The sequence below is a fragment of the Peromyscus leucopus genome, chromosome 4, assembly GCF_004664715.2.
Source record: "Peromyscus leucopus breed LL Stock chromosome 4, UCI_PerLeu_2.1, whole genome shotgun sequence".
Classification (NCBI taxonomy): domain Eukaryota; kingdom Metazoa; phylum Chordata; class Mammalia; order Rodentia; family Cricetidae; genus Peromyscus; species Peromyscus leucopus.
In genome coordinates this window covers 141,479,329-141,501,192 of record NC_051066.1, presented here as the reverse complement: position 1 = coordinate 141,501,192, position 21,864 = coordinate 141,479,329, and the positions used below count along the sequence as shown (strand labels likewise).

Below are 21,864 nucleotides of genomic sequence, written 5' to 3'. Positions count from 1 at the left end.
CTTCACCCCAGTGACTGCACTCCTCAAGCAACCAGACCTGGACAAGAACAGTGCTTCCCAACCCAAGATGTACCCATCCAAAGTGTGACATCTGTACACCTAGAACCTGGCCCTCTCAGGCCACCACTGACAGACAGACAGACACCCAGTGCTTCCACAGAGACTCTTCTCATGTGCCATCCTATTTCACCAGGGGAAAGCTACAAACATGTCTCTTTATCCAACCATCCCTCCTGTTCCCTGACCCCCTACAATAGATTACATTTCAGATTCATCCTGCAGCAGCCACCTCCTAACCCGGTGAGGCAGCAGCAGAGTACCATAGAAAGAACATATGTCTCTAAGCCAAGCTCTGCCTGACAGTCATATGACAGAGACCACTGACAGGGAAGGATGACATCCACGCCAGTTCCTTACTTTCTGCTCTGCAGAGGAAGACACAGCAACAAAATCAGCCTTCACTTAAGAGCCTGATCACTCTCAGAACATGCCCAAGACACAAACACGCACATACACCGCACGCACGCACGCACGCACGCATGCACACACGCACGCGCGCGCGCACACACACATAATCACCTGTAACATCAGGAGGCACACCTGCACTGTACAACTATCTGCTGAGATTATTTTACTCAGAAAACCAAGCTGCTATTTTCCTATGAAAGTTGGTGATTTTCATCTGCTGGTAAACTCAAATTTTCTAAAACGTATTATGGATAAAGAGATTGGGGGGTGAGGGCTAAAGAAAGGACCAGGGCTTAGACAGTTCAATTCCACAAGGCCTTGGGGAACAAACTAAACAGGGACAGGACAGAAGAATCCAGCTGCACTAATCTCAGTGAAAACTTGCAGCACACAGAGGAAGCAGAAATCACACCCTGACCACTCCCTTCCTCCAGCATTCGAGTCACAGAGCACTGGCTCTGTCACACACCAGCTTCAGGACTCAAAACGGACACAGAATGGATTCGACAATGCATCCCGCACAGTGCAAAGGATGCAGAGTGTGAGGTCCAGCAGTGGGATCCCTTCCATCGGGGCTGGCTACCAGCTAACTGCTCCTGACTAAAAATCTGACTCAGGAGTCCAGACCAGGCCTTGCACACTCAGAGAGAAGCACACAGGGAGCTGGGGCGGGTGCTCCATAATGAGAGGCACCAACGGAGGCGAGGAATCAGAGGCTGAGATAATGAAACACCTTGTATCTTTCCAAAGAGGTGAATCATTTTCTTTTAGGTGTCAAATGAATAGCCAAATGTATCACAATCAAAACCTATCATGGAAAAAGCCAGACAGGCCCTCACTTCAAATGAGAAGTGGCCTCTAACGATGCTGAAGCTGGGGACACTGAGTCACTGGTGTCTAAAGGACACATACTCCCCCACAGCTCCTCTGCACATCATGGGTTCTAATGAGCTGCAATTTCACCAGTTTCTAAATACGGTTAAACTCTAACATATCACTCATACCTCCTTAATTCTGAAAACCAGTTCTCAATGTGGGCACTTTATCAGCCTCTTTTCAGAAGTTGGGCTCTGGAAAATAAATGTGCCCTGATGGGGGCGGGGGGCATCAGGACACACGGGGCCCACAGCTGTGACTATGTTTCCATCTCCTCAGAGTGCACCTCCAGTCACCAGATGACATCAGCACCCCCACAAATCCTTTAGCTTAAAGAAAATAACTCTATCTAGTATTCTCCCACCAAATAAATTAGTTAACTGTGTCCCTCTCTACTTATTGTCAAAGTGCAGATTTAACTCCATAAGAACAGAGGCACTTGCTCTGAAGTCACGCTTTAATTTTGCTCCAGCTACTAAGGTATAGAGGCTGCAAGCATTAAAACAAAGAGACATGGATTATGGAAAGTCAAAGGTGGTAGGAACCAAGCTTTTACCCAAGGTGGGATGGGAGAGGTGGAGAGAAGTCTGCAGTCTCCTGCACTACCCTGAACATACCCGCTCTGACAAAACCAAGGGCCGGGCCCTCTGGAACCCACCCACGACCTCCAGAGTCAGGACTTACCAGACACATTGAGAGAGGCCCCGGCATCAATGACCCCACTGTTGGGCCGCACGCAGTACCTGCGTGGTGCTGTGGTCTTCACTTTAAAACACACATTTCTGTCTGTTGGGTTGCCAAGCTTTAGGTTGGTGGTGACGACATCAGTGAAGGGACCTATGTGGAGAGACAGACAACTGGTTGGGGTTCTGTGAGGAAAGCGTAGGAGACAGACTGGTTTGGAAGCAGAGATGATAGACATGGTTCGGGAAGAGCCAAGATCCACCTCACACTGGACCACTGCTGCTGAATTACAGAAAAGAGCATAGCTCAGAAGACAGGAGACCTGTGTGAATGACAGGATCGAGAACCAGATGGTCCAAATCCAATGACAGTTACTTATGCTCAATATTCACTTCCACAGAGCCCCAATGGAATCTGGCAGAAACTATACGAAGGACCAGGCACAGGTCCCCAGTGACTATTAAGAACAGAGTGTACCAGGTGGCAGGTAGCAGGTGGCCTCTGGGGTGTAGGACTCTGTAGAGAGGAAAACCCCTAACAGTGTGACTACAAGGATGGCCAGTCTCATTAAGAGCCCTCTAGCAGCTCTAAGCACACAGGCTCCTGAGAAGCCTGGAGCAAAGTTCTGTGGCCCTGGGCTATTGTTTATTACTATTACTTATTCATTTCCTACTTCATTAGATTTTTTAATTAAAAAAGTAAAACATGCTTCTTAAAACAAGCCAAACAATGAAAGATGTATAAAGAGAAGTTAATAAGCTTCATCTGTGCCTGAGGTAAGTAATATTAACCATGTGGGAGCTCGTCCAACCATCTAGACTGAATAGCAATGTACATGGTCCACAACTGCAAGACTGTTTCTCATTGGCTAGTCAGTGGACCCCCGATCACTAGGCATATGAGGCGGTTAGATCGGGAGAGGTGAACTGCAGGACCTCTGTCATGTGCACATACACATGTGTGTTGATATGGAGCAAATCCAGGGACCTGTACATGTATCCTGCCTCTGAGCGACATCCCCAGCCCTAGATCCATTTGAAGTTTACCTATTTTCAACATGAGTGCCACATCTTTGTTTCCTATAGGCAGGCTTTTCAGTCCCACCTCCACATTTATAAGGAAGCAGGGGAGGGAATGTGTTTCCGTGGTTACAAAGAATATCTACTGGCTCACCTGTCACATGTCAGAAGACCCAACAGACAAAGGTGTGCTCTGAAATGCTTCCTCAGCTGCCGAGGGCAGGATTATCCTTTGTCCATCTCTGTTCCCAGCACTGTGTCTGGACACAGCAAAGATCTCAGGACACACACACCATGAAGAAAAATACTCACAGATTATTTTCAGAAAAATGAGTGCCTTAGGCTGGCTTCCTCTGAGGTACTCAAATATGAAGGATCAACTGAATCCAAGCCTAGCTTAAACACAAATGGTGGGCTGAGGGGGAGAGGCTTGAGTCCCACATCAGGCACACCGAAGCCAGTGCGGCTACAAGAGAGCACTAATCTGTCCAAATGGGGTAGATGTGCACATTAAGGGACATCTGAGCATAAGACAATTTTCACATTTGCTAATGCACAATCTTGTCTGTAAGAAGCCCTAGACAGTCAGTACCCGCTGAACCTCACTGTGTAAAATACACCCTCCCTGACAGCCTCCTGACATGGCTACTCAGCTCAGCTCCCTTCACACATGGTCACCAGCCACATTCATCCAACTTCAGCGCCCCTCACCCACAGAGTAACTGCGGGCTGGAAGCCTAGCACCATCTCCATACAGGGACCCGGGGTGGGTGCGCTCAGCTGTAACACCTGTGGTTCCATTAGCCCCTCCTCCCCTGGCCCTGAGGCTCCACCTCCCTGCTCTGCAGTGTGGAGGACTGCAGGAATGCATGTGTGCACTGCAGCACAGGAGACAGGATGACCGCATCACCGACTGAGGACCGCTTTTCCTAAAAGCTCCTCTCACTTCACGGGCAGCACCTTTGAGAAAGACCTGAAGAGAACTTCTCCATCTGTCTACCTTTCAGGAAGGCCTGCTCTGGCTCTAGGAACCAAGCTGAAAGCCAGGAGGAGGACTTCCTGAAAGACTTGCAAGGGACTCCACTGCAAACCGCCCCACTCCCCAACTGGGAAAGCCTGAGAGGCGGCAGTTCACCTGTGCCCACAGGGCTGAGTGAGAGCTGGATGCTGACAAGGCTCCACCCTTGCAACAAGTTCTTGGCCTCTAGGGAGAAATGAGACACTCAGTGTTGAGAACATCCAGGGGCTTATGGGAATTCCTCCCTATCCCACCTTCACTGCACAATGGCTGACTCATGGGAAGGTTGATCCCCCTCTACTTAAGGTAGGGATCACTGGAAGTAAGCACAGTCTATAAAAAGGAGAGCTAAAAACAGCTTTGATTTCCTAGGGCCAAAGAAAGTGGTAAGCCTGACAAGCCTGCATGGGCACAACTCGCCAGGCATGTACTTCATAAAACAAACACAGTGCTGCTCTGCAAGTGCAGGTGCTCAGGCAGCTCGGGTTCTGGGGACAAAGTCACCACGGAAAGGGCCCTTTCCAACACGATAGGCCTACGGGGAAAAGGCCAGGCCTAGGAGACCATGAGTGTCATCCCAGCATTTGGGAGGGTGGAGGCAGGAGGTTCAGAAATTGAAGGTCATCTTTTGTTACTTGGCAGGTTCTAAGCCGATCTGGGATACAAAGATGAAGATGGGCCCTGTCTCCAAAAAAAAAGGAAAACACACAGAATGATTATTTGAGCATAACCCAGTACTTACTAAGAAGTGGGCTGCAAAGCTTTCTGAAGAGATTTGCCTCAGGAGCATCAGAACACCGGAAGATCAGATACACAACAGACCCTACCACACACAGATACCTCACGGGAAAGCAGAACACTTAAGATGCCTACACCAGCTCCCATAAAGCTGGGCTGGCCGGGGCACCCAGGTACAGACTTCACCAGCCTCTTCCAGGACTATACACAAGCCACATCCCACTGTGCACATGGTGGGAAGTTCTCCAGGTCCGCCCATTATGTGGCGCTCTAAATGGTGTTTCAATTTACATGAATCACATAAAAGATGATCTAAATTATTAAAAGACAAGCAATATTAGAACAGTGAGTGGGATAAAATAAGCGGTATTTCTCCCTTAGCGCCCCGCCTTGGGTCTAGGCACTAATTTGTAAAACTCTAGAGAGAGCCATGCTGGAAATATATGCAGCACAGACATCACTGGCAGAGCAGCAAAGTCTCATGGGTAAAAATCAAGGCATTTTGTAGAAACAGGCCAATCCTTCTCACCCCACTCTGGGCAATTTACTCCAAGAATTTTATTGAAAATAAATTCGATTTGAGTAATTACAGGAAATAAACCATGTTAGTGTTCTCCTTTCCCCTGTACTAATGAATTAGAACACACAAAAACCTCAATAAAAATGATGGGAAGGCTTATGAGCATCATTCAGATTTTTCCTAGTCACTTTCATTTCATAAAACTGCCATTTCCATTAAAGCATTATGTAAAAAATGGGATTTTACTCCACAAACATGCATATTTATTACCAATGAATTTAAACATTGCTTATAAAATACAAAGTCAATTTTACAAATGAAATCTTCAAAAGTTAAGTTTTTTCTTTTAAGAGAGAAAAAATATGATTTGTGTCTCTCCAGCTGGAACACTTCGCCTCCTCTAATTACTTCTCCCATGTCATCTATCCCTGGTCCAGATGTCTGTGTGAAATTAGAAACTACACATCTCCAGCGTGAGTGAGCACAGAGAACAACCCCAACCTGAAGCAAATTCCCAAAGTGCCTTGACATTTTTTTCTTCTATGTAACAGGCTGAATGGGTTCTTCCCTCCCCTTGTTACAGCTGTGTGCACCTGTGAGCATTTATTAAGGCTGATAAAGATGCTCATGAAACAGCATTAACTAACAGAATATGAACTCCTCCACTTGTTCTCAGAGGGATTAGACCCAGCAAAGCATGGCATAAACTACCCCACACCCTCCCCAGGCCCAGTGGCTTGCCTCTCTGTCTTTTTAAAATTATTTAAGAAAGTAAGATCTGGATTCTACTTGTTTGAGACAGCAAAGAACACAGACCCAGAAGAAATATGTGTGTTCATAAAAGTAGAATGGGAGTACAATTCTTCTGTTGCAGGTCACAGGACACAAGCTCAAACTTAAAGTTCTATCTTGAAGTTCAAGGGAGAAGGTCACAGTTTCAGGTTCTGAAGATCTGATTCAAGCCAGGTACTGGTGGCCCACATGTGCAATCCCAGAGGCTAAGGCAGGAGGATTGTAAATTCAAGGTCAGCCTGAGCTACACAAGAGACAACAAGAAATTCCAGGCTACAGAGTGAGATCCTGTCTCCAACAAAACAAGACAAGAAAGCTGGATAAGTTTACCAACCAGGAAACACCCAGGTAATATCTAAGCCCTCCCTTAACCTTTGCAAGGTCTGAGCACTTTGTGGTGACCCCTGCCCAGAGAGCCTCATTAACATAGAACTCCTCCTGTCAGAAAACTCAAACTCTAGCTTTACAACGTAGACAGCAGCTGAAGAGCTCACCTCTGGCAACTGTAAAGGCCGTAATGAAAAGTTCTAGAACTTAGGGCTCAGCCTGGGCCTTTCTCAACTGCAGACTTAAGCGTGTCTTAGGATTCTGCCTGGTAAGTGGCAAGACTATGTGTTGAAGAGGTAAAGACGACCATTTTATTTTTAGCCCACAATTCAATTCTACTAGAAAATAAAGATTAGCAATGCCTAGTATAGCTGGGCATGATGGCACACATCTTTCAGGAGGCAGAGGCAGGAGAATCTCTTTGAGTGAGTTCAAGGCCAGCCTTGTCTACACAGTAAGTTCCAGGCCAGCCAAGGCTACATGATGAGACCCTGTCTCACAATGAATAAATAGATCCTGAATAAGACTCTTGGAAGGTAACATGGAAGAAAATCTAAATAACTTGGGACCTGGGTGACTTTTTAGGAAAAACAAGCATGGTGGAATCCATGGAAGAAAGATGTGATGAGCTGGACTTCATTAAAATTCCAAACCTGTGGGCTGGGCTGGAGCTCTTCAGTAAAAGCACTACCACCTAACACTTGAGAAGCCCTGAGTCCCTTCCCCAGCACTGAAAAATCAAATAGAGCAAAATAAAAACATCTGCTCTGCAAAAGATATTCCAACAGGTTGGACAAGCCAGCTACAGAGCAGGAGGGCTACCTGTAGAAGATGTGCCTGATAAAGGGTCATCTGACAGACATTGTAACAGGAAGACATGGCGCCACCTGGTCTAAAAATGGACAAAAGAGATGTAGATGTCTCACCAAAGACAGGCAGAGGGCAAAGGGCACATGGGACGATGATCACCGTTCACTCTTAGAAAAATGCAGGGTAAAACACGAGGAGGTGTCACTACTTGCTCCCAGCATAGCAGAAGTCGGTGCAGCCACTCTGAGGAGGCCGCCAGGTATTTCTTTTCCTGTGTGGTGCCATTCACCACGCAGGCGAGGCAAAGGCCCTAGCATGGAGCTGTACTCCCGGTCCAGAAGGTGTTCCTTATAAAACCAGGCACAGTCTCCTCATCCGAGCCAGGCATCACTCTCCTTGGTACTCCTCTATCTGAAGTGAAGACTCCACAGCCTTACCAGAGGTAAAACCAAGTCCATCAGAAGGTAGAAACAGTAAACTGTGGTACATCCAGACAGAGGGATAATATTCACTAAAAAATAAGTAATTAAGCCATGACAAGGCATGGCAGGACCCTAAATTCATATTCTAAGTGATAGTCACCACATGGCCTTCTGGAAAGGGCAGAACTATAGAGATGGTAAATGGGTCCTGGGCTGACAGTAATGGAGTGAACAGCAGTGAGAACCTGTCAGCCGCCAGCAGAGCCCAGGGCAGACAATGGGCTTCAGTGCGTGTGGACTCCCAGGTTGTGAGCAGTGCAGCCAGCACTACTGCTGGAATGGGAACTCAGCAGTGGGGAGCTGTTCTGTCGGGGTCTCCCCTTTCTGTATCATCTTCCATGAACCACATCTGCATGATCTTTCATGAACCACAACTGTTTGTACAAGAGTTTTATTTTATAAAGGTGAAGTGCCTGGCATGTTACTCCTGTGTGTCTCGTTCCAGTACTGCGTTTCTGAAGCCAGTGTACACAGGTACAGATGGACAGGGCGGAATCACTGACACCTGTCCTGCACAGAAGTCACTCTCTTCCTCTTCTAGAGCTCATGAAATCCTAGTTCATGAGCTCACATCCTTCCTGTGTGATGTATCTCCTGGTGTGGCTACACGCCTTTGGGATTCACACTGCATTCCTTCCTGGGTGATGTATCTCCTGGTGTGACTACACACCTTTGGGATTCACACTGCATTCCTTCCTGGGTGATGTATCTCCTGGTGTGACTACACACCTTTGGGATTCACACTGCATTCCTTCCTGGGTGATGTATCTCCTGGTGTGACTACACGCCTTTGGGATTCACACTGCATTCCTTCCTGGGTGATGTATCTCCTGGTGTGACTACACGCCTTTGGGATTCACACTGCATTCCTTCCTGGGTGATGTATCTCCTGGTGTGACTACACGCCTTTGGGATTCACACTGCATGTGCTGCCGCACAAGTCACACACCCAGCTGACATGCAGCAATCTACCAGGCCTCAGCCTTCCAGACCGAAGCTCACGTTATTGGCTTGGCTGCAGCTCGAGTCTGCAGGAAGGGGCTGCATCAGTTTACTCTCTTGCAAACACTGTGACCCCCATTCCGTGACCCTCAAACAATAAGTGGCCACATTCACTTCAACCCTACAGGCAGCCTTCAGGCATAGTGAAGACTTCTGATGGATGTTGCTGGGACAATAAAACAGTCCTTGAGGTCTCAATACAACAGTCTGTACATGGGAAGTATATTAAAATCGTGAGACACAGACCTTCTAAAGTCAAATTTGCTGCTTCTACTTATTCTGCCTGTTTTTACTAAGTACCAAGGCCCTGACGCCTGCCTTCCCTTCCTGACTGCCATGGTCTACTTGTTCCTAGAATGGAAACCACAAATCACATGATTTTGTCCCCTACTCACAGCTGGTGGTCAGCACCTAGAATTGATCCAGGAGCAGTGTAGTCACTCAGCAAGGCTTGAAGAGGAGGGCCAAGCAGAGGCCAGAAAGCTGGATTCTTTTCCAGGTGTCCTCTGGAGTGTGGCTCACTCTTCAACCTCATCACCTTCTCCACAGGACCCACTGTGCATGTTTGATTCCATTTCCATGAACTGACTACATCCACTGTCACATCCAGGCCTAGAATAAGGGCTAGAGGAATGCAGGCCAGGCCAGTGTGAGCTCTGCCATGCTGTTCAGTGTGCTTCCAGAAGGACCAAATCTCAAGTCCTTCTAAGTGTGTGCTGTTCTCACCAACAGTTTGTGTCAATAATGCTCTGGTGAGAGTTGTTCAGTTGTTTAAACTTTCCTTCCTTTAAAAAAAACAAAGAGCAAGCAGACTCAGCGGCACAAGCCTCTAATCATAGCTCAAGGGAGGCTGAGGCAGAGGATCAAGAGCTTAAGGTCAGCCTGGGCTACACAGTGAGAGCCTGTTCAGAGTCAGAGCACAGGGAGGAAGATCAAGAGGTCATAGAACACGTTCGGAGAGGACCAGCTCTTCAGCAACCACGAAACCTTCAGTTGGGACACAAGAAGTCATTGTTTTTCCTAAGTCTATCCTCCTAATCGGATATTAGCTCACATTAACTCAATGCTTTAGAAACAAAACCAAAGCATTGTAACCAGTATGTTTTTAACAGCAAAGGCTGAAGCCCAATCTAATGGCTTGTATTTTGAAATAATCACATAAAGAACCCTACATATAGACAAAATGTTCCAAAGAAATTTTAGACCCAAAGTATTCTAAACTACTAAAGCATCCTCCCCAACACCCTCAGGAGACAGGCGGCTGCAGAGAAACGTCACGTCCATTACTGCAGCCGAGGATCAACACCAGAGCTGTCACTGACAGCGACATCAAGGAGACCTGGGGCCAGCTTGGCAGAAATCGATGACAACCCCTACTGGAGGCCCCCTCACTCCTAGCTTCTGAGCCCCTTAAACTGCCTGTCACACAGTCCTCCACAGGTGGAAACTGGAACACACCAGCACTCTTCTAGCTTAAGAACCAATGACTGAAGTTGCTAGGAAAGGCGAGATCAGGCTCAGAAAGTCACCTAGGAATATGGAATGACATGCAGAAGGGGCAGCCCAGGAAACAATACAGCCAAGGCTTTAGACTCTAGGAGAATTCTCGTATGTAACATATGTACTAAATTTCTCTGAAGGAACACGACACAGCAATGTGAAAGAATGAACCGAATCTGCATTTCAACTGAGTTATCTGAAAAAAGCAAGTTGAAGGACACATGGACCACAGCTGGCTGACACAGAAAACATGGGAAGAGGCCACACTGACCTCGGATGAGTGAGGGAAAGAAGGAAGTAAGGACGGCAGACAGGGAGGGAAGACACACCTGGACTACTTGTTAGTTTCGCCGGTCTCTCTAAAGAAAGGGCTAAATGAAGGTAGTACCCACTGACGTCTAGCTATGCTTTGTCTGGTGCTTATTCAATTACCTGCTGTTCTGTTTCTACATACAGAAAGCTCCTGCAGCCAGACATGATGGCACACACCTTTAATCCCAAAACTTGGGAGACAGAGCAGGTGAATCTCTGCAAGTCTGAGGCCAGCCTGGGATACTCAGTAAACCAAGTCTCAAAGAAAAGACTATGAACACTTCTGCAAGCAGGCTCTTGCCCAGAACACCCTGTGGGCACAAAAATATTATCTTAACCCATGGGCTGTCACTGTTATATAATTTATAAAAATCAAAGTTACAGCTTGAACAGGTTCAGCACAGCACTGGTCTCAGAGACTCCAGGAGGAGCTCACTTTCAACCTTGACAGGCATTATCTGATTAGGAAACCCCTTCACTGCTCTAATGGGAGACACTGCTCAGATGGTGTGGTGGGTCACTCCAGTAATCACAGAACTTGGGAGGCTGAGGCAGGAGAATTGCTATGAGTTCCAAGCCAGCCTTGGCTACAAATCTCTCTCTCTCTCTCTCTCTCTCTCTCTCTCTCTCTCGCTCTCTCGCTCTCTCGCTCTCTCGCTCTCTCTCGCTCTCTCGCTCTCTCGCTCTCTCGCTCTCTCGCTCTCTCGCTCTCTCTTGCTCACGCACATGCGCGCGCGCGCGCACACACACACACACACACACACACACACACACACACACACAGAACCTTTCTGTGATATTCTGGAGTTTTTTTTAAAACACAGCACAGCCCTTTAAACTTCTTTATGATATCCAGCAGGGCAGATCCAATGCAAGCAGAATTTTATATATCCAACCCAAAAGATAGCTTCAAAAACCCTATGTTCCTGTCCACAATCTTTACCACATCAACTAACAAACATCTAGTAAGTTTTCTCTAAAAGACCAAAAGCCATGTTCATCGTAACCACAGAGAGCCAGCCACTTCCCAGAAAGACAGTCTGCATACACAGAGGGGATGGCGGAGGGGCACCCAGCCCAGGGGCAGCTACTGCAGTGCAAACAATTACTAAGTTTCAATCTCACGGGCTAAAGAACTCCTCCAAGTTGCCCTTCTTCAGTACAGACGACACAGCCCTGAGAGGACATGGCTGGCCCTCTGCCTCTGCTCACTCCACCACTGTGAGAAAGGGCAGTGCTCAGCTGTTTCAGAAGGGTTAGGGAACCAACCCCTCCAGCCAGGGGAGGTTACTTCTTTCTAGTGCACCATAACAATGAGCTACAACTTCCACATGTGTGTCTGCTGCCTGGCCCTGACTTCCAGGTCACCAGGCCCATCTATCCATTTCCCATCTCCCCTGGCATACTTCCTCACATTGGCACTTGCCACACCTACCCAATCTGTCCGAGACCTACTCTCCCCACACTGCTCCTCTCCAAGTCAGTACTTAGCTTCCATCACTTAGTCCTCAGCAGATTCTGGGGCTCCACCCTTAAGTCAGTCAGAATCCGAGCACCTCTCACCTTTCCCTCATTGCTGCCACTCTGGTCCACCACACCTGTCTCTCCTGTCCTGAAGCCTGGATCACCACAGGAGCCACAGGGCTCCCACATGGAGTCCAAGTCACCAGACACATCAGCCAGGCCATTTTAAAAACAAACCCTCCGAGCCCTCCTCGTCCCCACCACAGCACAGTCCCATCTCTCAGGGAGCCTCCCTGTCTGTGCCCTTAAGAGCTCATCTTGCCTCTCTTATCACTCAAGGAACAAGACTGCTCTGTCCTCAACCTCAGGGGCTCATTGCCACCTGCCTTGCACTTGTCATTCCCAAGGTCTAGAATGTTCTTCCCCCAAACAGCTCACATTTACACATCAGCTGTACACAATTAACCTCTCAGCTCAAGTGTCACCAACCTCAGTGAAGCAGCTTCCCCAACACCCTCACCAACCTCAGGATGCAGCTCAATGAAAGGGCAAATGCTGAGCATGGCCACAGCCCCAAATTCCATCCCCAGAACCACAAAATCTTTTAAATACTTTAAAATATAAAAACAAAACACAAAAAAAAACTTTTAAATTTTTAAAATAAAACACATTAATAAAAATAAGTAAAATATATAAATAAAAAGAGCTGTTCTCAAACCCTTTAACTCAAATTTGTCTTCACTCAGCATTAACCTCCACCTCATTGGAAGATGAGCTCTGAGAAATGCTGGTTTTTCCTCCCTAACAGCAGCGGCACACTACAGGCAGCAGAAAGTGAACAGCGATGGTCCAGGCTCTGGGCTGGACTCTCAGGCTGGGGAGATGGGCACTACTGCCTCCCACCCAGAAGACTGAGACAGTAAGCACACTGGAGGACCATTGCAGGGCCTACTAGGAACAAAGAGCAATGTCTGCAACTGAGACCAACATGTTGTATCTCTGAAGCTCAATGGTAGTATTACCCTGAGTCTATTACCACAGCCTTGAAGTCTACTGTGAGCTCTCTAAACTAACTTACATTGTTCTCCCGACACAGCTGGTGGTTGATGCAAGCTTGAGGGGGCCAATGAATGTTTCTAAAAAAGAGAAGTCTCAAGGTCACATTTCAATTAACAAGAATTTTCTGAGCCAGGCCTGGTGGCACAGGCCTGTAATACGAGGCAACCTAGGAGGGTAGAAAGTTCAAGACCTGCCTGGGCAGCTTAGTGACACCCTGTCTCAAAATAAAATTATCCTTTCTCCACAAAAAAGGGCTGGGGATGCAGCTCAATGGTAGAGCACCTGCCTAGCACGCTTGAGTCCTCGGTCATTAGGAAAATGAAACTCTGCTAACTGTGCACCCAACAGTTCAAAGTGTGGAGAAGCGGGTAGAGCAGGAGCACACTACCACACCAATCCTGGAGGGTGTGTGCCATTAGCAGGCCAAAGAGTTAACCATTTAAAGAGCTACACAAGTGTGAGGACACTTGCCTAACTGGACACAAAGACATTCCCAAGACACAGGAACACGTTCAAGAGTGAGAGGATAAATCATTGAGGAAGGATGGAACATGCTGAGTCTAAGGTTTCCATGACAACCAGGTGGGCAGGAGGTCTAGCCAGCCAAAAGAGCCAAAGAGCCTCCTGGAGATGCAGAGCAGGCAGGGTATTGTGTGGAAAGAGCTGAAGGTATTATTAATGGGGAACACAGGAAAAGCAGGGCAAGGGAAGCTTAGCCAGAATCCTGATCAATGGAAACAGAGCCATCCAGGAAAAGACTAGGAAGAGGCCAGCAAGCTCCAGGAAAGCCAAGGCCAGGTCAGGTGTCACCAAGGGACCTAATGACGGAGAGAAGGTCCTCAGAGGAGTCAAGACAGGAATGCAGAGGCCAAGAGAAGACATGAAGTCGAATGTCAGGCTCACTGTATCCTCAGCTGGTGTAAGAGAGAGGGAGGGGAACTCTCTTCAGGAAGGGCAGGCACCTCAGGTGCATCTGGGACATGGATGGAGGAGACAGGAGAGAGGACAGAGAGGCCTGGGGAAGAATCTAGGAGCTAACTAATGAGCATGAAGCATACATGTTGGTGAAGGGGGCCGTCGTGTGCCCTTGAAGGAGGGAGAGCCTTCTGAAAATACTGGGCCCAGTCAGTAGGCTGCACAGAGCAGGCCCTGGTCAGCACTGTACAAGCAGGAGGCTTGGGGAGGAGAGAGGCAGGCCCCCAACTGACACTGCACACCGAGGGAAACATTGTGGCAGCAGGTGTGAAGCCTCATGCTCAAGAGTCTGCAAAGGGACTCGGGAGCAAGGAAGCATTTACAGAGCCAAGAACTAAGCAGGAAGGAGGAGATAAGGGACGTAAAGTGGTGTGCACAAAAGTCCTGTGGCCAAGGAGAACAAAGGCTGGAGAGGGAGAGGACAATGGTCAGAGCGAAGTGACAGCTGGACATCTCTCTGCTGAAGGATCTAATCTCCTCCCTCCTGGCCATGGGAGACATTAACACACTTACACAAAATATGATCAGATTTGCATTTCTGGAAGCTGTATCAGTGTGGAGAAAAAGACGGGCCTCAACCTGGAAGATCTGTTAGGAGGCTATTAGTCTGCCAGAGGAAAACAAGCCCACCACCAAGGGAACAGGATGGAGGGGGCCCATGGCAGTAACAGCCTCTCCAGGATGCTCAACCGTGTAAATGTGACTGCCACTCAATGAACTAGCAGGAAGAGATGAGGACAAGGAGAATCAACCAAGGGCATGAATGGTACAAAAGAAAGAATTTCCAAGTGCCACGAGTGTGGATAAACCCCCAATATACACGTGACATGGCAAGGAGCACCTCAACTTGTCACATGCTTTCCTCAACCCAGGGCACACCTCATATAGAACCTTGAACTGCCCTCTACCCATAGGAAGGATGTCACTAGTTATAAGGTAACTCACCCTACCCAGCTTCTCTGTCCAAGGCTAGCACACAGGACAGAAGACTCCAGTCGCAGCTTGGAAAGGCTGTGTGGTACCTGGAAGGACCATTTACTCTACACAGTACTTTCTGGGTATACACTTTCCCTCCTGATTCCCACGTGGCCAGTCTCTGCAAGTGGAGGAAACTATCATGCATGAGCTCTGCTGAGCCACCCAGGAAGTGGGTGGAAGCACAGCTTGCTCAGAGTCCACGGTTTCTGGGGAGGCAGAGGTATAAATGCACAGAACCTGACAGGGTGATCTGTAATCAGGGTCCACTCTAAAGTTAGCAGCCTCCAAACTTCAAAGTCTAAAAGGTCAAAAGATGAAATAACATTAGGAGATTACCCTGGTCTCTTCTCTCGTTGGACATCTGAAAGCATGACTGGTTACCAGCCCCTCCTGGAGTCACCTTGAAAATCTGAATGGAGTCCTTGCTCTTACTGAAAATTCAGGCAGGGTGAACTTGTACCCACAATGCCCCTATCGGTACTCAAAGGACACAGGCTTCATTAAGGTGAACTACAACCTTTCTTGAACAGATTATTCAAGACTATTACCCAGTGAAGGACAGCATGCTAGTCTTTGTACATAAAAACTAAAAAATAATACTAAGACCTTCAAAATGAAAGAAAGAAATCACCCTGACGGTCATTTGGACTTCCATCACAACTATAAACTCACTGCCTCTCTGCATGGAACAAAGCCTGCAGGAACTAGCAGAGAGATATATTTTATATATTATATATATTTTTTTAAATATCAAATTAGACAATCAATTTTAAATAGTGAATATTTACTTTTAATATTTTATATATATATATATAAACATTTTCTTATGAGATTATGTATTTTACCAACAGCACTGACTCCAGACACCCCATGCAAGGGGAGTGGGGGGAGGCCAGAACCCATGAGGGCGTTTCCAGTCAAAAACAGCTTCTGCTTAAAAGGTACACTTAACATTTTGAAAAATGGAAATTTAGGAAGTATTTTATTACCACACCATTGCTTTTTAAGTTCAGTAACTGTTTCCAGAGCAAGGCTTTGGGAGCCTCTCCTGTCTCTGAGGCAGCTGCATAGGTCCCCAGGTAAAGGCTTCAAAGGACCAGTAGACAAGGGCCAAAGCTATCTGGGTGTGATGTGCTGACAATGGTCTGAAAGGACCTGAAATGACAGAAAACGAGGTGGCGGCTGAAAACCATAATGCAACTTTGTTATTTTATGAAAGACTCCTGGGCAAGCTCGTCCTGACTAATGGAACCCGCCCGCACTCTGTGTTCATCTTCTATCATCTTGCCGACAGCACTGCTCCTTCCGGACAGGGTCATCCTTCAGATGGCAAAATTTTTACCAAATGAAGGGACAGATGAAGTAGTCAGAAAGGCAATTCTTCCCCCTTAAAATTCCAGTCTCTGGTTCTAACACCCTCTGTGGTACACGGGTGCCTGCTAAGGAACTTACTCCCTTGCTCCGCCCCTAATTTTCAACTACTTAGCCTAAGACTGCAGGCACAAAATACATCTTTCTGGAAGAAAGATGCCGTCTAAGTGTAATAAATAAAAGATGGTGTTAACGCCGCTTAGCAGTCGGTCTCTTAATAAGCATCAGTTCAGACTAATTACTTCGATAAATCAACATGGGGATGAAAAGTTATTAGGGAATTACTAGGCCGCCCGCCACAAGCCCTCACGGAGAACCCGCCCTGCCTTCCAAGTGCAAGGCCAAGGACTTCACAAATGTTTTTAAGAAAAAGAAGATAAGAGAAAGTTACTGTCTAGTTCACATTTTTCTCCTAGGGATAAGGTTTCAGAAGTAAATAGTACTGTCAATGAAGATTTAAGTTTGACTGGAGCCTAGTAAACTTAATGCCACTTGCTTTTTTGATGAGCAAGCTGGTTAATAATTAAACACATGAAGATGATCTATTCAGGATGGATTTAAACCATGGCCATAAAAAACACCTTAAGTACGTTGCTGACATTTTGTTGTACTATAAAGCACAGTCTGCCAACACAATCCTGAGATGACACCACTGACCGAGCACTGGAAAGGGAGCCACTGGATGGGAGACTGTTTTCAATTTCACCTCTCTTCTATCATACACAACTTGACGACCTGAACCTGTTCTCTCCACACACAAGACAGCGTCTATCCACAAGCTTGGAGGGCTCCAGTACCCCTACCCAAGTCACGAATACTGTTGCTACTGACGTCTCAAAGCCACTGGCTTAGTGCCAGAACCAGGCAAGGAGGTGTCCAATGCACACCCACCTGGTGCCTCATCCCAGTGAGATGACTAGCAATCACTCCCAGCTACCACTACAATACAAAAGGCAGGGAGGCTTGACTCCTGGACAATGACCCAAATATACAAGATACCACTTACCACAGAGGAGATCTGATGGGCTAGAAAAGACAGAGCCTTAAGAGGATGGAAGCAGACACAAGTTAGAGCTCCCAAGAGGATGTAAGGAGCAGTCAGGCCCTAGAAGGCCTGGAACGGAGAAAGGGAGACCATGAAGAGAACACTCCTTCCCCAGGCCTCTGAAGCCTTCCACTCTCTCAGAGGGCCCCGGCCTGAAGGGGCTTCTGCTCTGACCCCACAGAGTTCATAAAGATCAGGAGACAGACAAACCCCACACACTTCGTGCCTTCCCATCATCCTGTCTCCTCTGAGTGTTTAATGCAGGGCAGTGCAGTGTGGTCCAAAGAACTAACAAGTCACAGGAATCTGTGTGTGTGTGTGTGTGTGTGTGTGTGTGTGTGTGTGTGTGTGTGTGTGGTGCTGGGAATCAAACCAAGGGCCCTGTACTACTGACCTACAACACACTCCAGCCCTTTTTGGGTTTGGTTTTGAGTTTGGTTTTATTTTGTTTTTATGTTTTCTTGAGATGTAGTCCAACTTGATCTTGAACTCATAATCTCCCTGCCTTAGTTTCCAGGGAACTTGGATTAAAGGTGTGTGTCACCATGTCCAGCCTATACCATATTTAAATTTAACAAATCACACAAAACTCCCAAGACTATGACCAATACTAAATTCCACACCACCATCTTCAGCTGTAGTGAATGTCTGATGATCCCTGAATAACTGACAAGTACTCTGATAGCTCACAATCAGTGTAATTTAGTAAGAGGCGCCTAGAGACCAGAGTTCTTACTCTTAACAACATGGAGGAACCGGTTAAATCTGAAGGTTCTCGCCCTTAACACAATGAGCCAACTAGTGGGTCTCTCCTTTTATTGTCTCAGCACGCAGCTTAAAATAAACAAACCAAGAAACTAAACAGCCCAGCTGGGCTTGGTGGCACCATCCAAAATCTCAATACTCGGGAGCTAAGGCAGGACATCCACTCACTCCACACCAGCCTGGACGGCACAGCAAGCAAGACTTCATCTCCAAGAGATGAGGCCTGTGGTAATGCGCATGGCTAGTACTCACAAGGCCTGTCAGAGCCAAGCGCATCCCTGGGTGCCTCTTCTAGAGTGAGGACATTTGGACACCAAGCTTCTGGACCATCTCCCTGGCAACCAGTGATGTTGGCTGAAGAGGTGTCACCTTCTTAGCACAGCCATCAACTCAAGGTTACGAGAGTGAGGTAGAAACCCAAGGTCACACACACTCAGCTGAAAGAAGCGGGCACCGGTGTCTCCTTCCTGGTCCACAAACCAGAGGACAGTGGTGGGGACGCTCGGGGTTTCAGGGCTCAATCCAAGTGAGGACCAACAAGTCATCATCACACAGCCTTAACCTGGTGGGTGTGCAGGCCGGACTCTCCTGGACTAGCCGGTCTGGCCTTCCAGGTTGTGCCACACCTCCTACCCACGGCATCCCCAAGGAGCAAGCACCCTAGCTTTGGGATCTCTATGCACCCCACTTGCCACCCACTTCCCTCCTGCTGTCACTGGGCTTCTGTAACCAGCTTCAGTGACAGTCCCCACGCTCTGGGCTGCTCTGTCGCACCACGCTCTCCAGTCTGGACCATCTCATCTGCCCCTCCTTTCCCTGGATGTAAAAGAACATTGAGTGTCCAGGAAGAGCAGGCAAGCGCAGTCAAATGGACTTGAATTTTCCTGGGTTCCAACACATGGATGTGGACCAATGTGCCAAGTCACAGGAGAGGCGGAGCTGGGCTCCTGATGAAGAACTCTAGGCAACCCCAGGGAAGTCACTGACTTACCACATTCACTTTGGCTACTTGGCTTTCAGTCTCCTCCTCCAAAGAAGCCAGAGACCATCACAGAAAGTCAAACAAAAACATCCCTCAGTGAAGTTAGATCCTGACATCCCGTAAGTTGAAAATACATTTAAGGAAAAAAATGCACTCAATCTACTTCACCTTTCTAAACATCACAGCTGACCTCAACACACTTACATCGACGCAGAGGTGCACGGAACCATCTAGCACAAAGACTGCTTTCTCATAATCTGACTCCAAATATTTGTGGAGTCAGTAATCCCAGCACTCGGAAGGCAGGAGGATCACCTCAAGTCTGAGGTCAGCCTGAAGTACAAGAGATCTCATCTAAAAAAAGAGAGGGCCAGCAAGATGGGACAGCAGGGTAACAGCGCTGGCTGTACAACCAGAGCTCACAAAATGGAGAGAAATGACTCCTGCAAGTTGTCTTCTGACGGCGACACATTCAAAGCCCACAAACCCCCCACGTAGAATAAATAAATGCAAAATAAAATAAATAAAAACGCATGTTGAAAGGCTTACACACATGCACATAGACCACAGAGAGATGGACGCCTTGTAGATATGACAGGATGCAAATACACAGAATGCTGCAGAGGTGTGGTCCTAACTGGAGGGCTGCAGCTCACTACTGTGTAGTCACAGAGAAGACCACATGACACCATTCCCCTGGAAAAGGATCAGAATTCGAAATTCCAAATAGGGGCTACCAAAACAAACTTCACCACCCTCTCACCAACATCAGGTAGAATCCTGGTAAGTGGAGGGCTTCCGGCAACCAGGAGCCAGATTAAGTGGATATTTTTATTTTTGTGTATGTTGTCTGTGTGTTTGTACACAAGTGTGCCAAGGTGTACTGGGGGCGGGGGGAGTGGACAACTTGCAGAAGTCGGTTCTCGCCTTTGATAATGTGGGTCTCAGGGTTTGAACTCAAGTCATCGGCCTTGGTAGCAAACACCATTACCTGCTGAGGCATCTCTGCAGCCTGGGGTTAGGCTTCCTGAAGTTGTTTTTGACTTATCTGGACAACCTTTGCTTCCTTGTACACCGAGTCACCCTCGTGCATTCTGAGCCAGGGAGGCATTGTAAACAGCCGCAGCTCTGAACCGTTTCCCAAGTGTGTGGGTACAATGGCTAAGCCTGTGAAACTTCTGAAATCAGAACTCAAATGTCCGTAGGCGCCAACTGGGTAAGAACCGTCATCCTAGACTACTTCCCAACGGCAGAAAAACTCTCAACACTGCAAATCGTGAGCACCTGCTGTGGGCCACATGTAGGTGACACTGGGGCCATCACACCAGCCAACCTCAAGTCCACCTCCAAAAGTCTAGCTTCAGGCTTTCCTTCACGGCGCTTACCACCGCCGGCCACCATCTTGCTCACTAGTCTGATGAGTTCTAGAGGCCTCCAGTGCCCACTGTGGCCCTCAAAACATGCCACGAAGGAAGGAACAGGCTGGACATGGTCCCTGTTGCCTCGTGGCCCTTACATTTGGTGAAGGGAAGCATATACACACAAATATAAACACTTGTGTGTGTTGTGTATATATACATGCTCGTAAATGTTATGTATACACACTAACATGCATATGCTGTGCATACATATTTGTATAATGTGCACCTTTTTATTCACATGTGCATGCCTGCATGTATAAAGTGGACTTTTTACACACAAATGTATACAGAAAGTGTGTGTACTACACAGAAAGTGTGCACGGGACTCCTGGGCTGTAGCTGGGGGCACCCCGGGGGGGAGGGGCTGACGAGAAGAGGACTCAGGCAGATGCCATGCACTGACTCCACATGCACATATTAGGCGCCTGGTGCATGCGGGCCTCAGGCGGACAGCGTCCTGCCCTCAGGGCGCGTCCCTTCCGGCGCCGGGCGCTGAGTGACAGCTCCCGGGCCGGCAGCCCGCTTACCTCGGAACTTGAGCTCGTGCTGTGGCTCGAGGCTCAGGACCTGCTCCACCTTCGCCATGGTCCTCCCCGTCGGGGGCGGCGGCGCGGGCAGGGGGCGGCGGCCTGGGCGGCGGGGCTCAGGGGCGGAGGGCGAGGCCGCGGTGCCCGGCGAGCTCACGGCACGCACGCACGTACGCACGTATGCCCCGACGCACGCACGCACGTAAGCACGCAGGCCGCTGCGGCCCAGCTCCGGCAGCGGCCAGAGGCTCCGGCAGCGAAAGGCAGGCTCTGCGCATGCGCATGGTTTTCTGGGGCACTGCGCAGGCACAGCCCGGACAGTGGAGGGCGGAGCTTCGGCTCCAGGGGGCGGGGTCTCGGCAGCTTGGGAGGAGGGGCAGTCTCCAGCTAGACTGTTTAGTTAGAGCCTGCAGGGAGAACTGTTTTCAAGTGCTTTACTTAATAATAATAATTAACAAGAATAAACTTCCACTTTCTTCCCGCACGTGTGGTGCCAGGCTCTACTGAGCCTGAATATAATAAAGTTCTTATTATTCTTACAAACACGATGTTTATGGGTTAGTGATATGTGCTAGGCCTTGTGACAGTTCATAAATAACAATTATAAATATAATAAACAGGCAATTATTGTTTGCTCATTTCGTGCCACTCTGCTGAATGCTTTCAGTAACTGTCATAAATAAAAGCTATTCTGTATTCAGTGTTTACCAAGCCGCAAAAGCACTGCAC

At 48.0% G+C, this 21,864-nt stretch overlaps 1 protein-coding gene across 1 annotated transcript in view; it reads right to left on the bottom strand.

The window, feature by feature from the left end:
- Nucleotides 1-21,292, bottom strand: part of Vapb (VAMP associated protein B and C) — a 41,728-nt gene extending 20,436 nt beyond the window's left edge. Inside the window, exons 1-2 of the mRNA XM_028893803.2 lie at nucleotides 21,136-21,292; nucleotides 2,029-2,181 (exon numbers count right to left, since the gene is read on the bottom strand). Of these exons, the coding sequence (XP_028749636.1) occupies nucleotides 2,029-2,181; nucleotides 21,136-21,193 (211 nt within the window). The 5' untranslated portion in view covers nucleotides 21,194-21,292. The remainder of the gene's footprint in view (nucleotides 1-2,028; nucleotides 2,182-21,135) is intronic.
- Nucleotides 21,293-21,864: the final 572 nt, after the last annotated feature.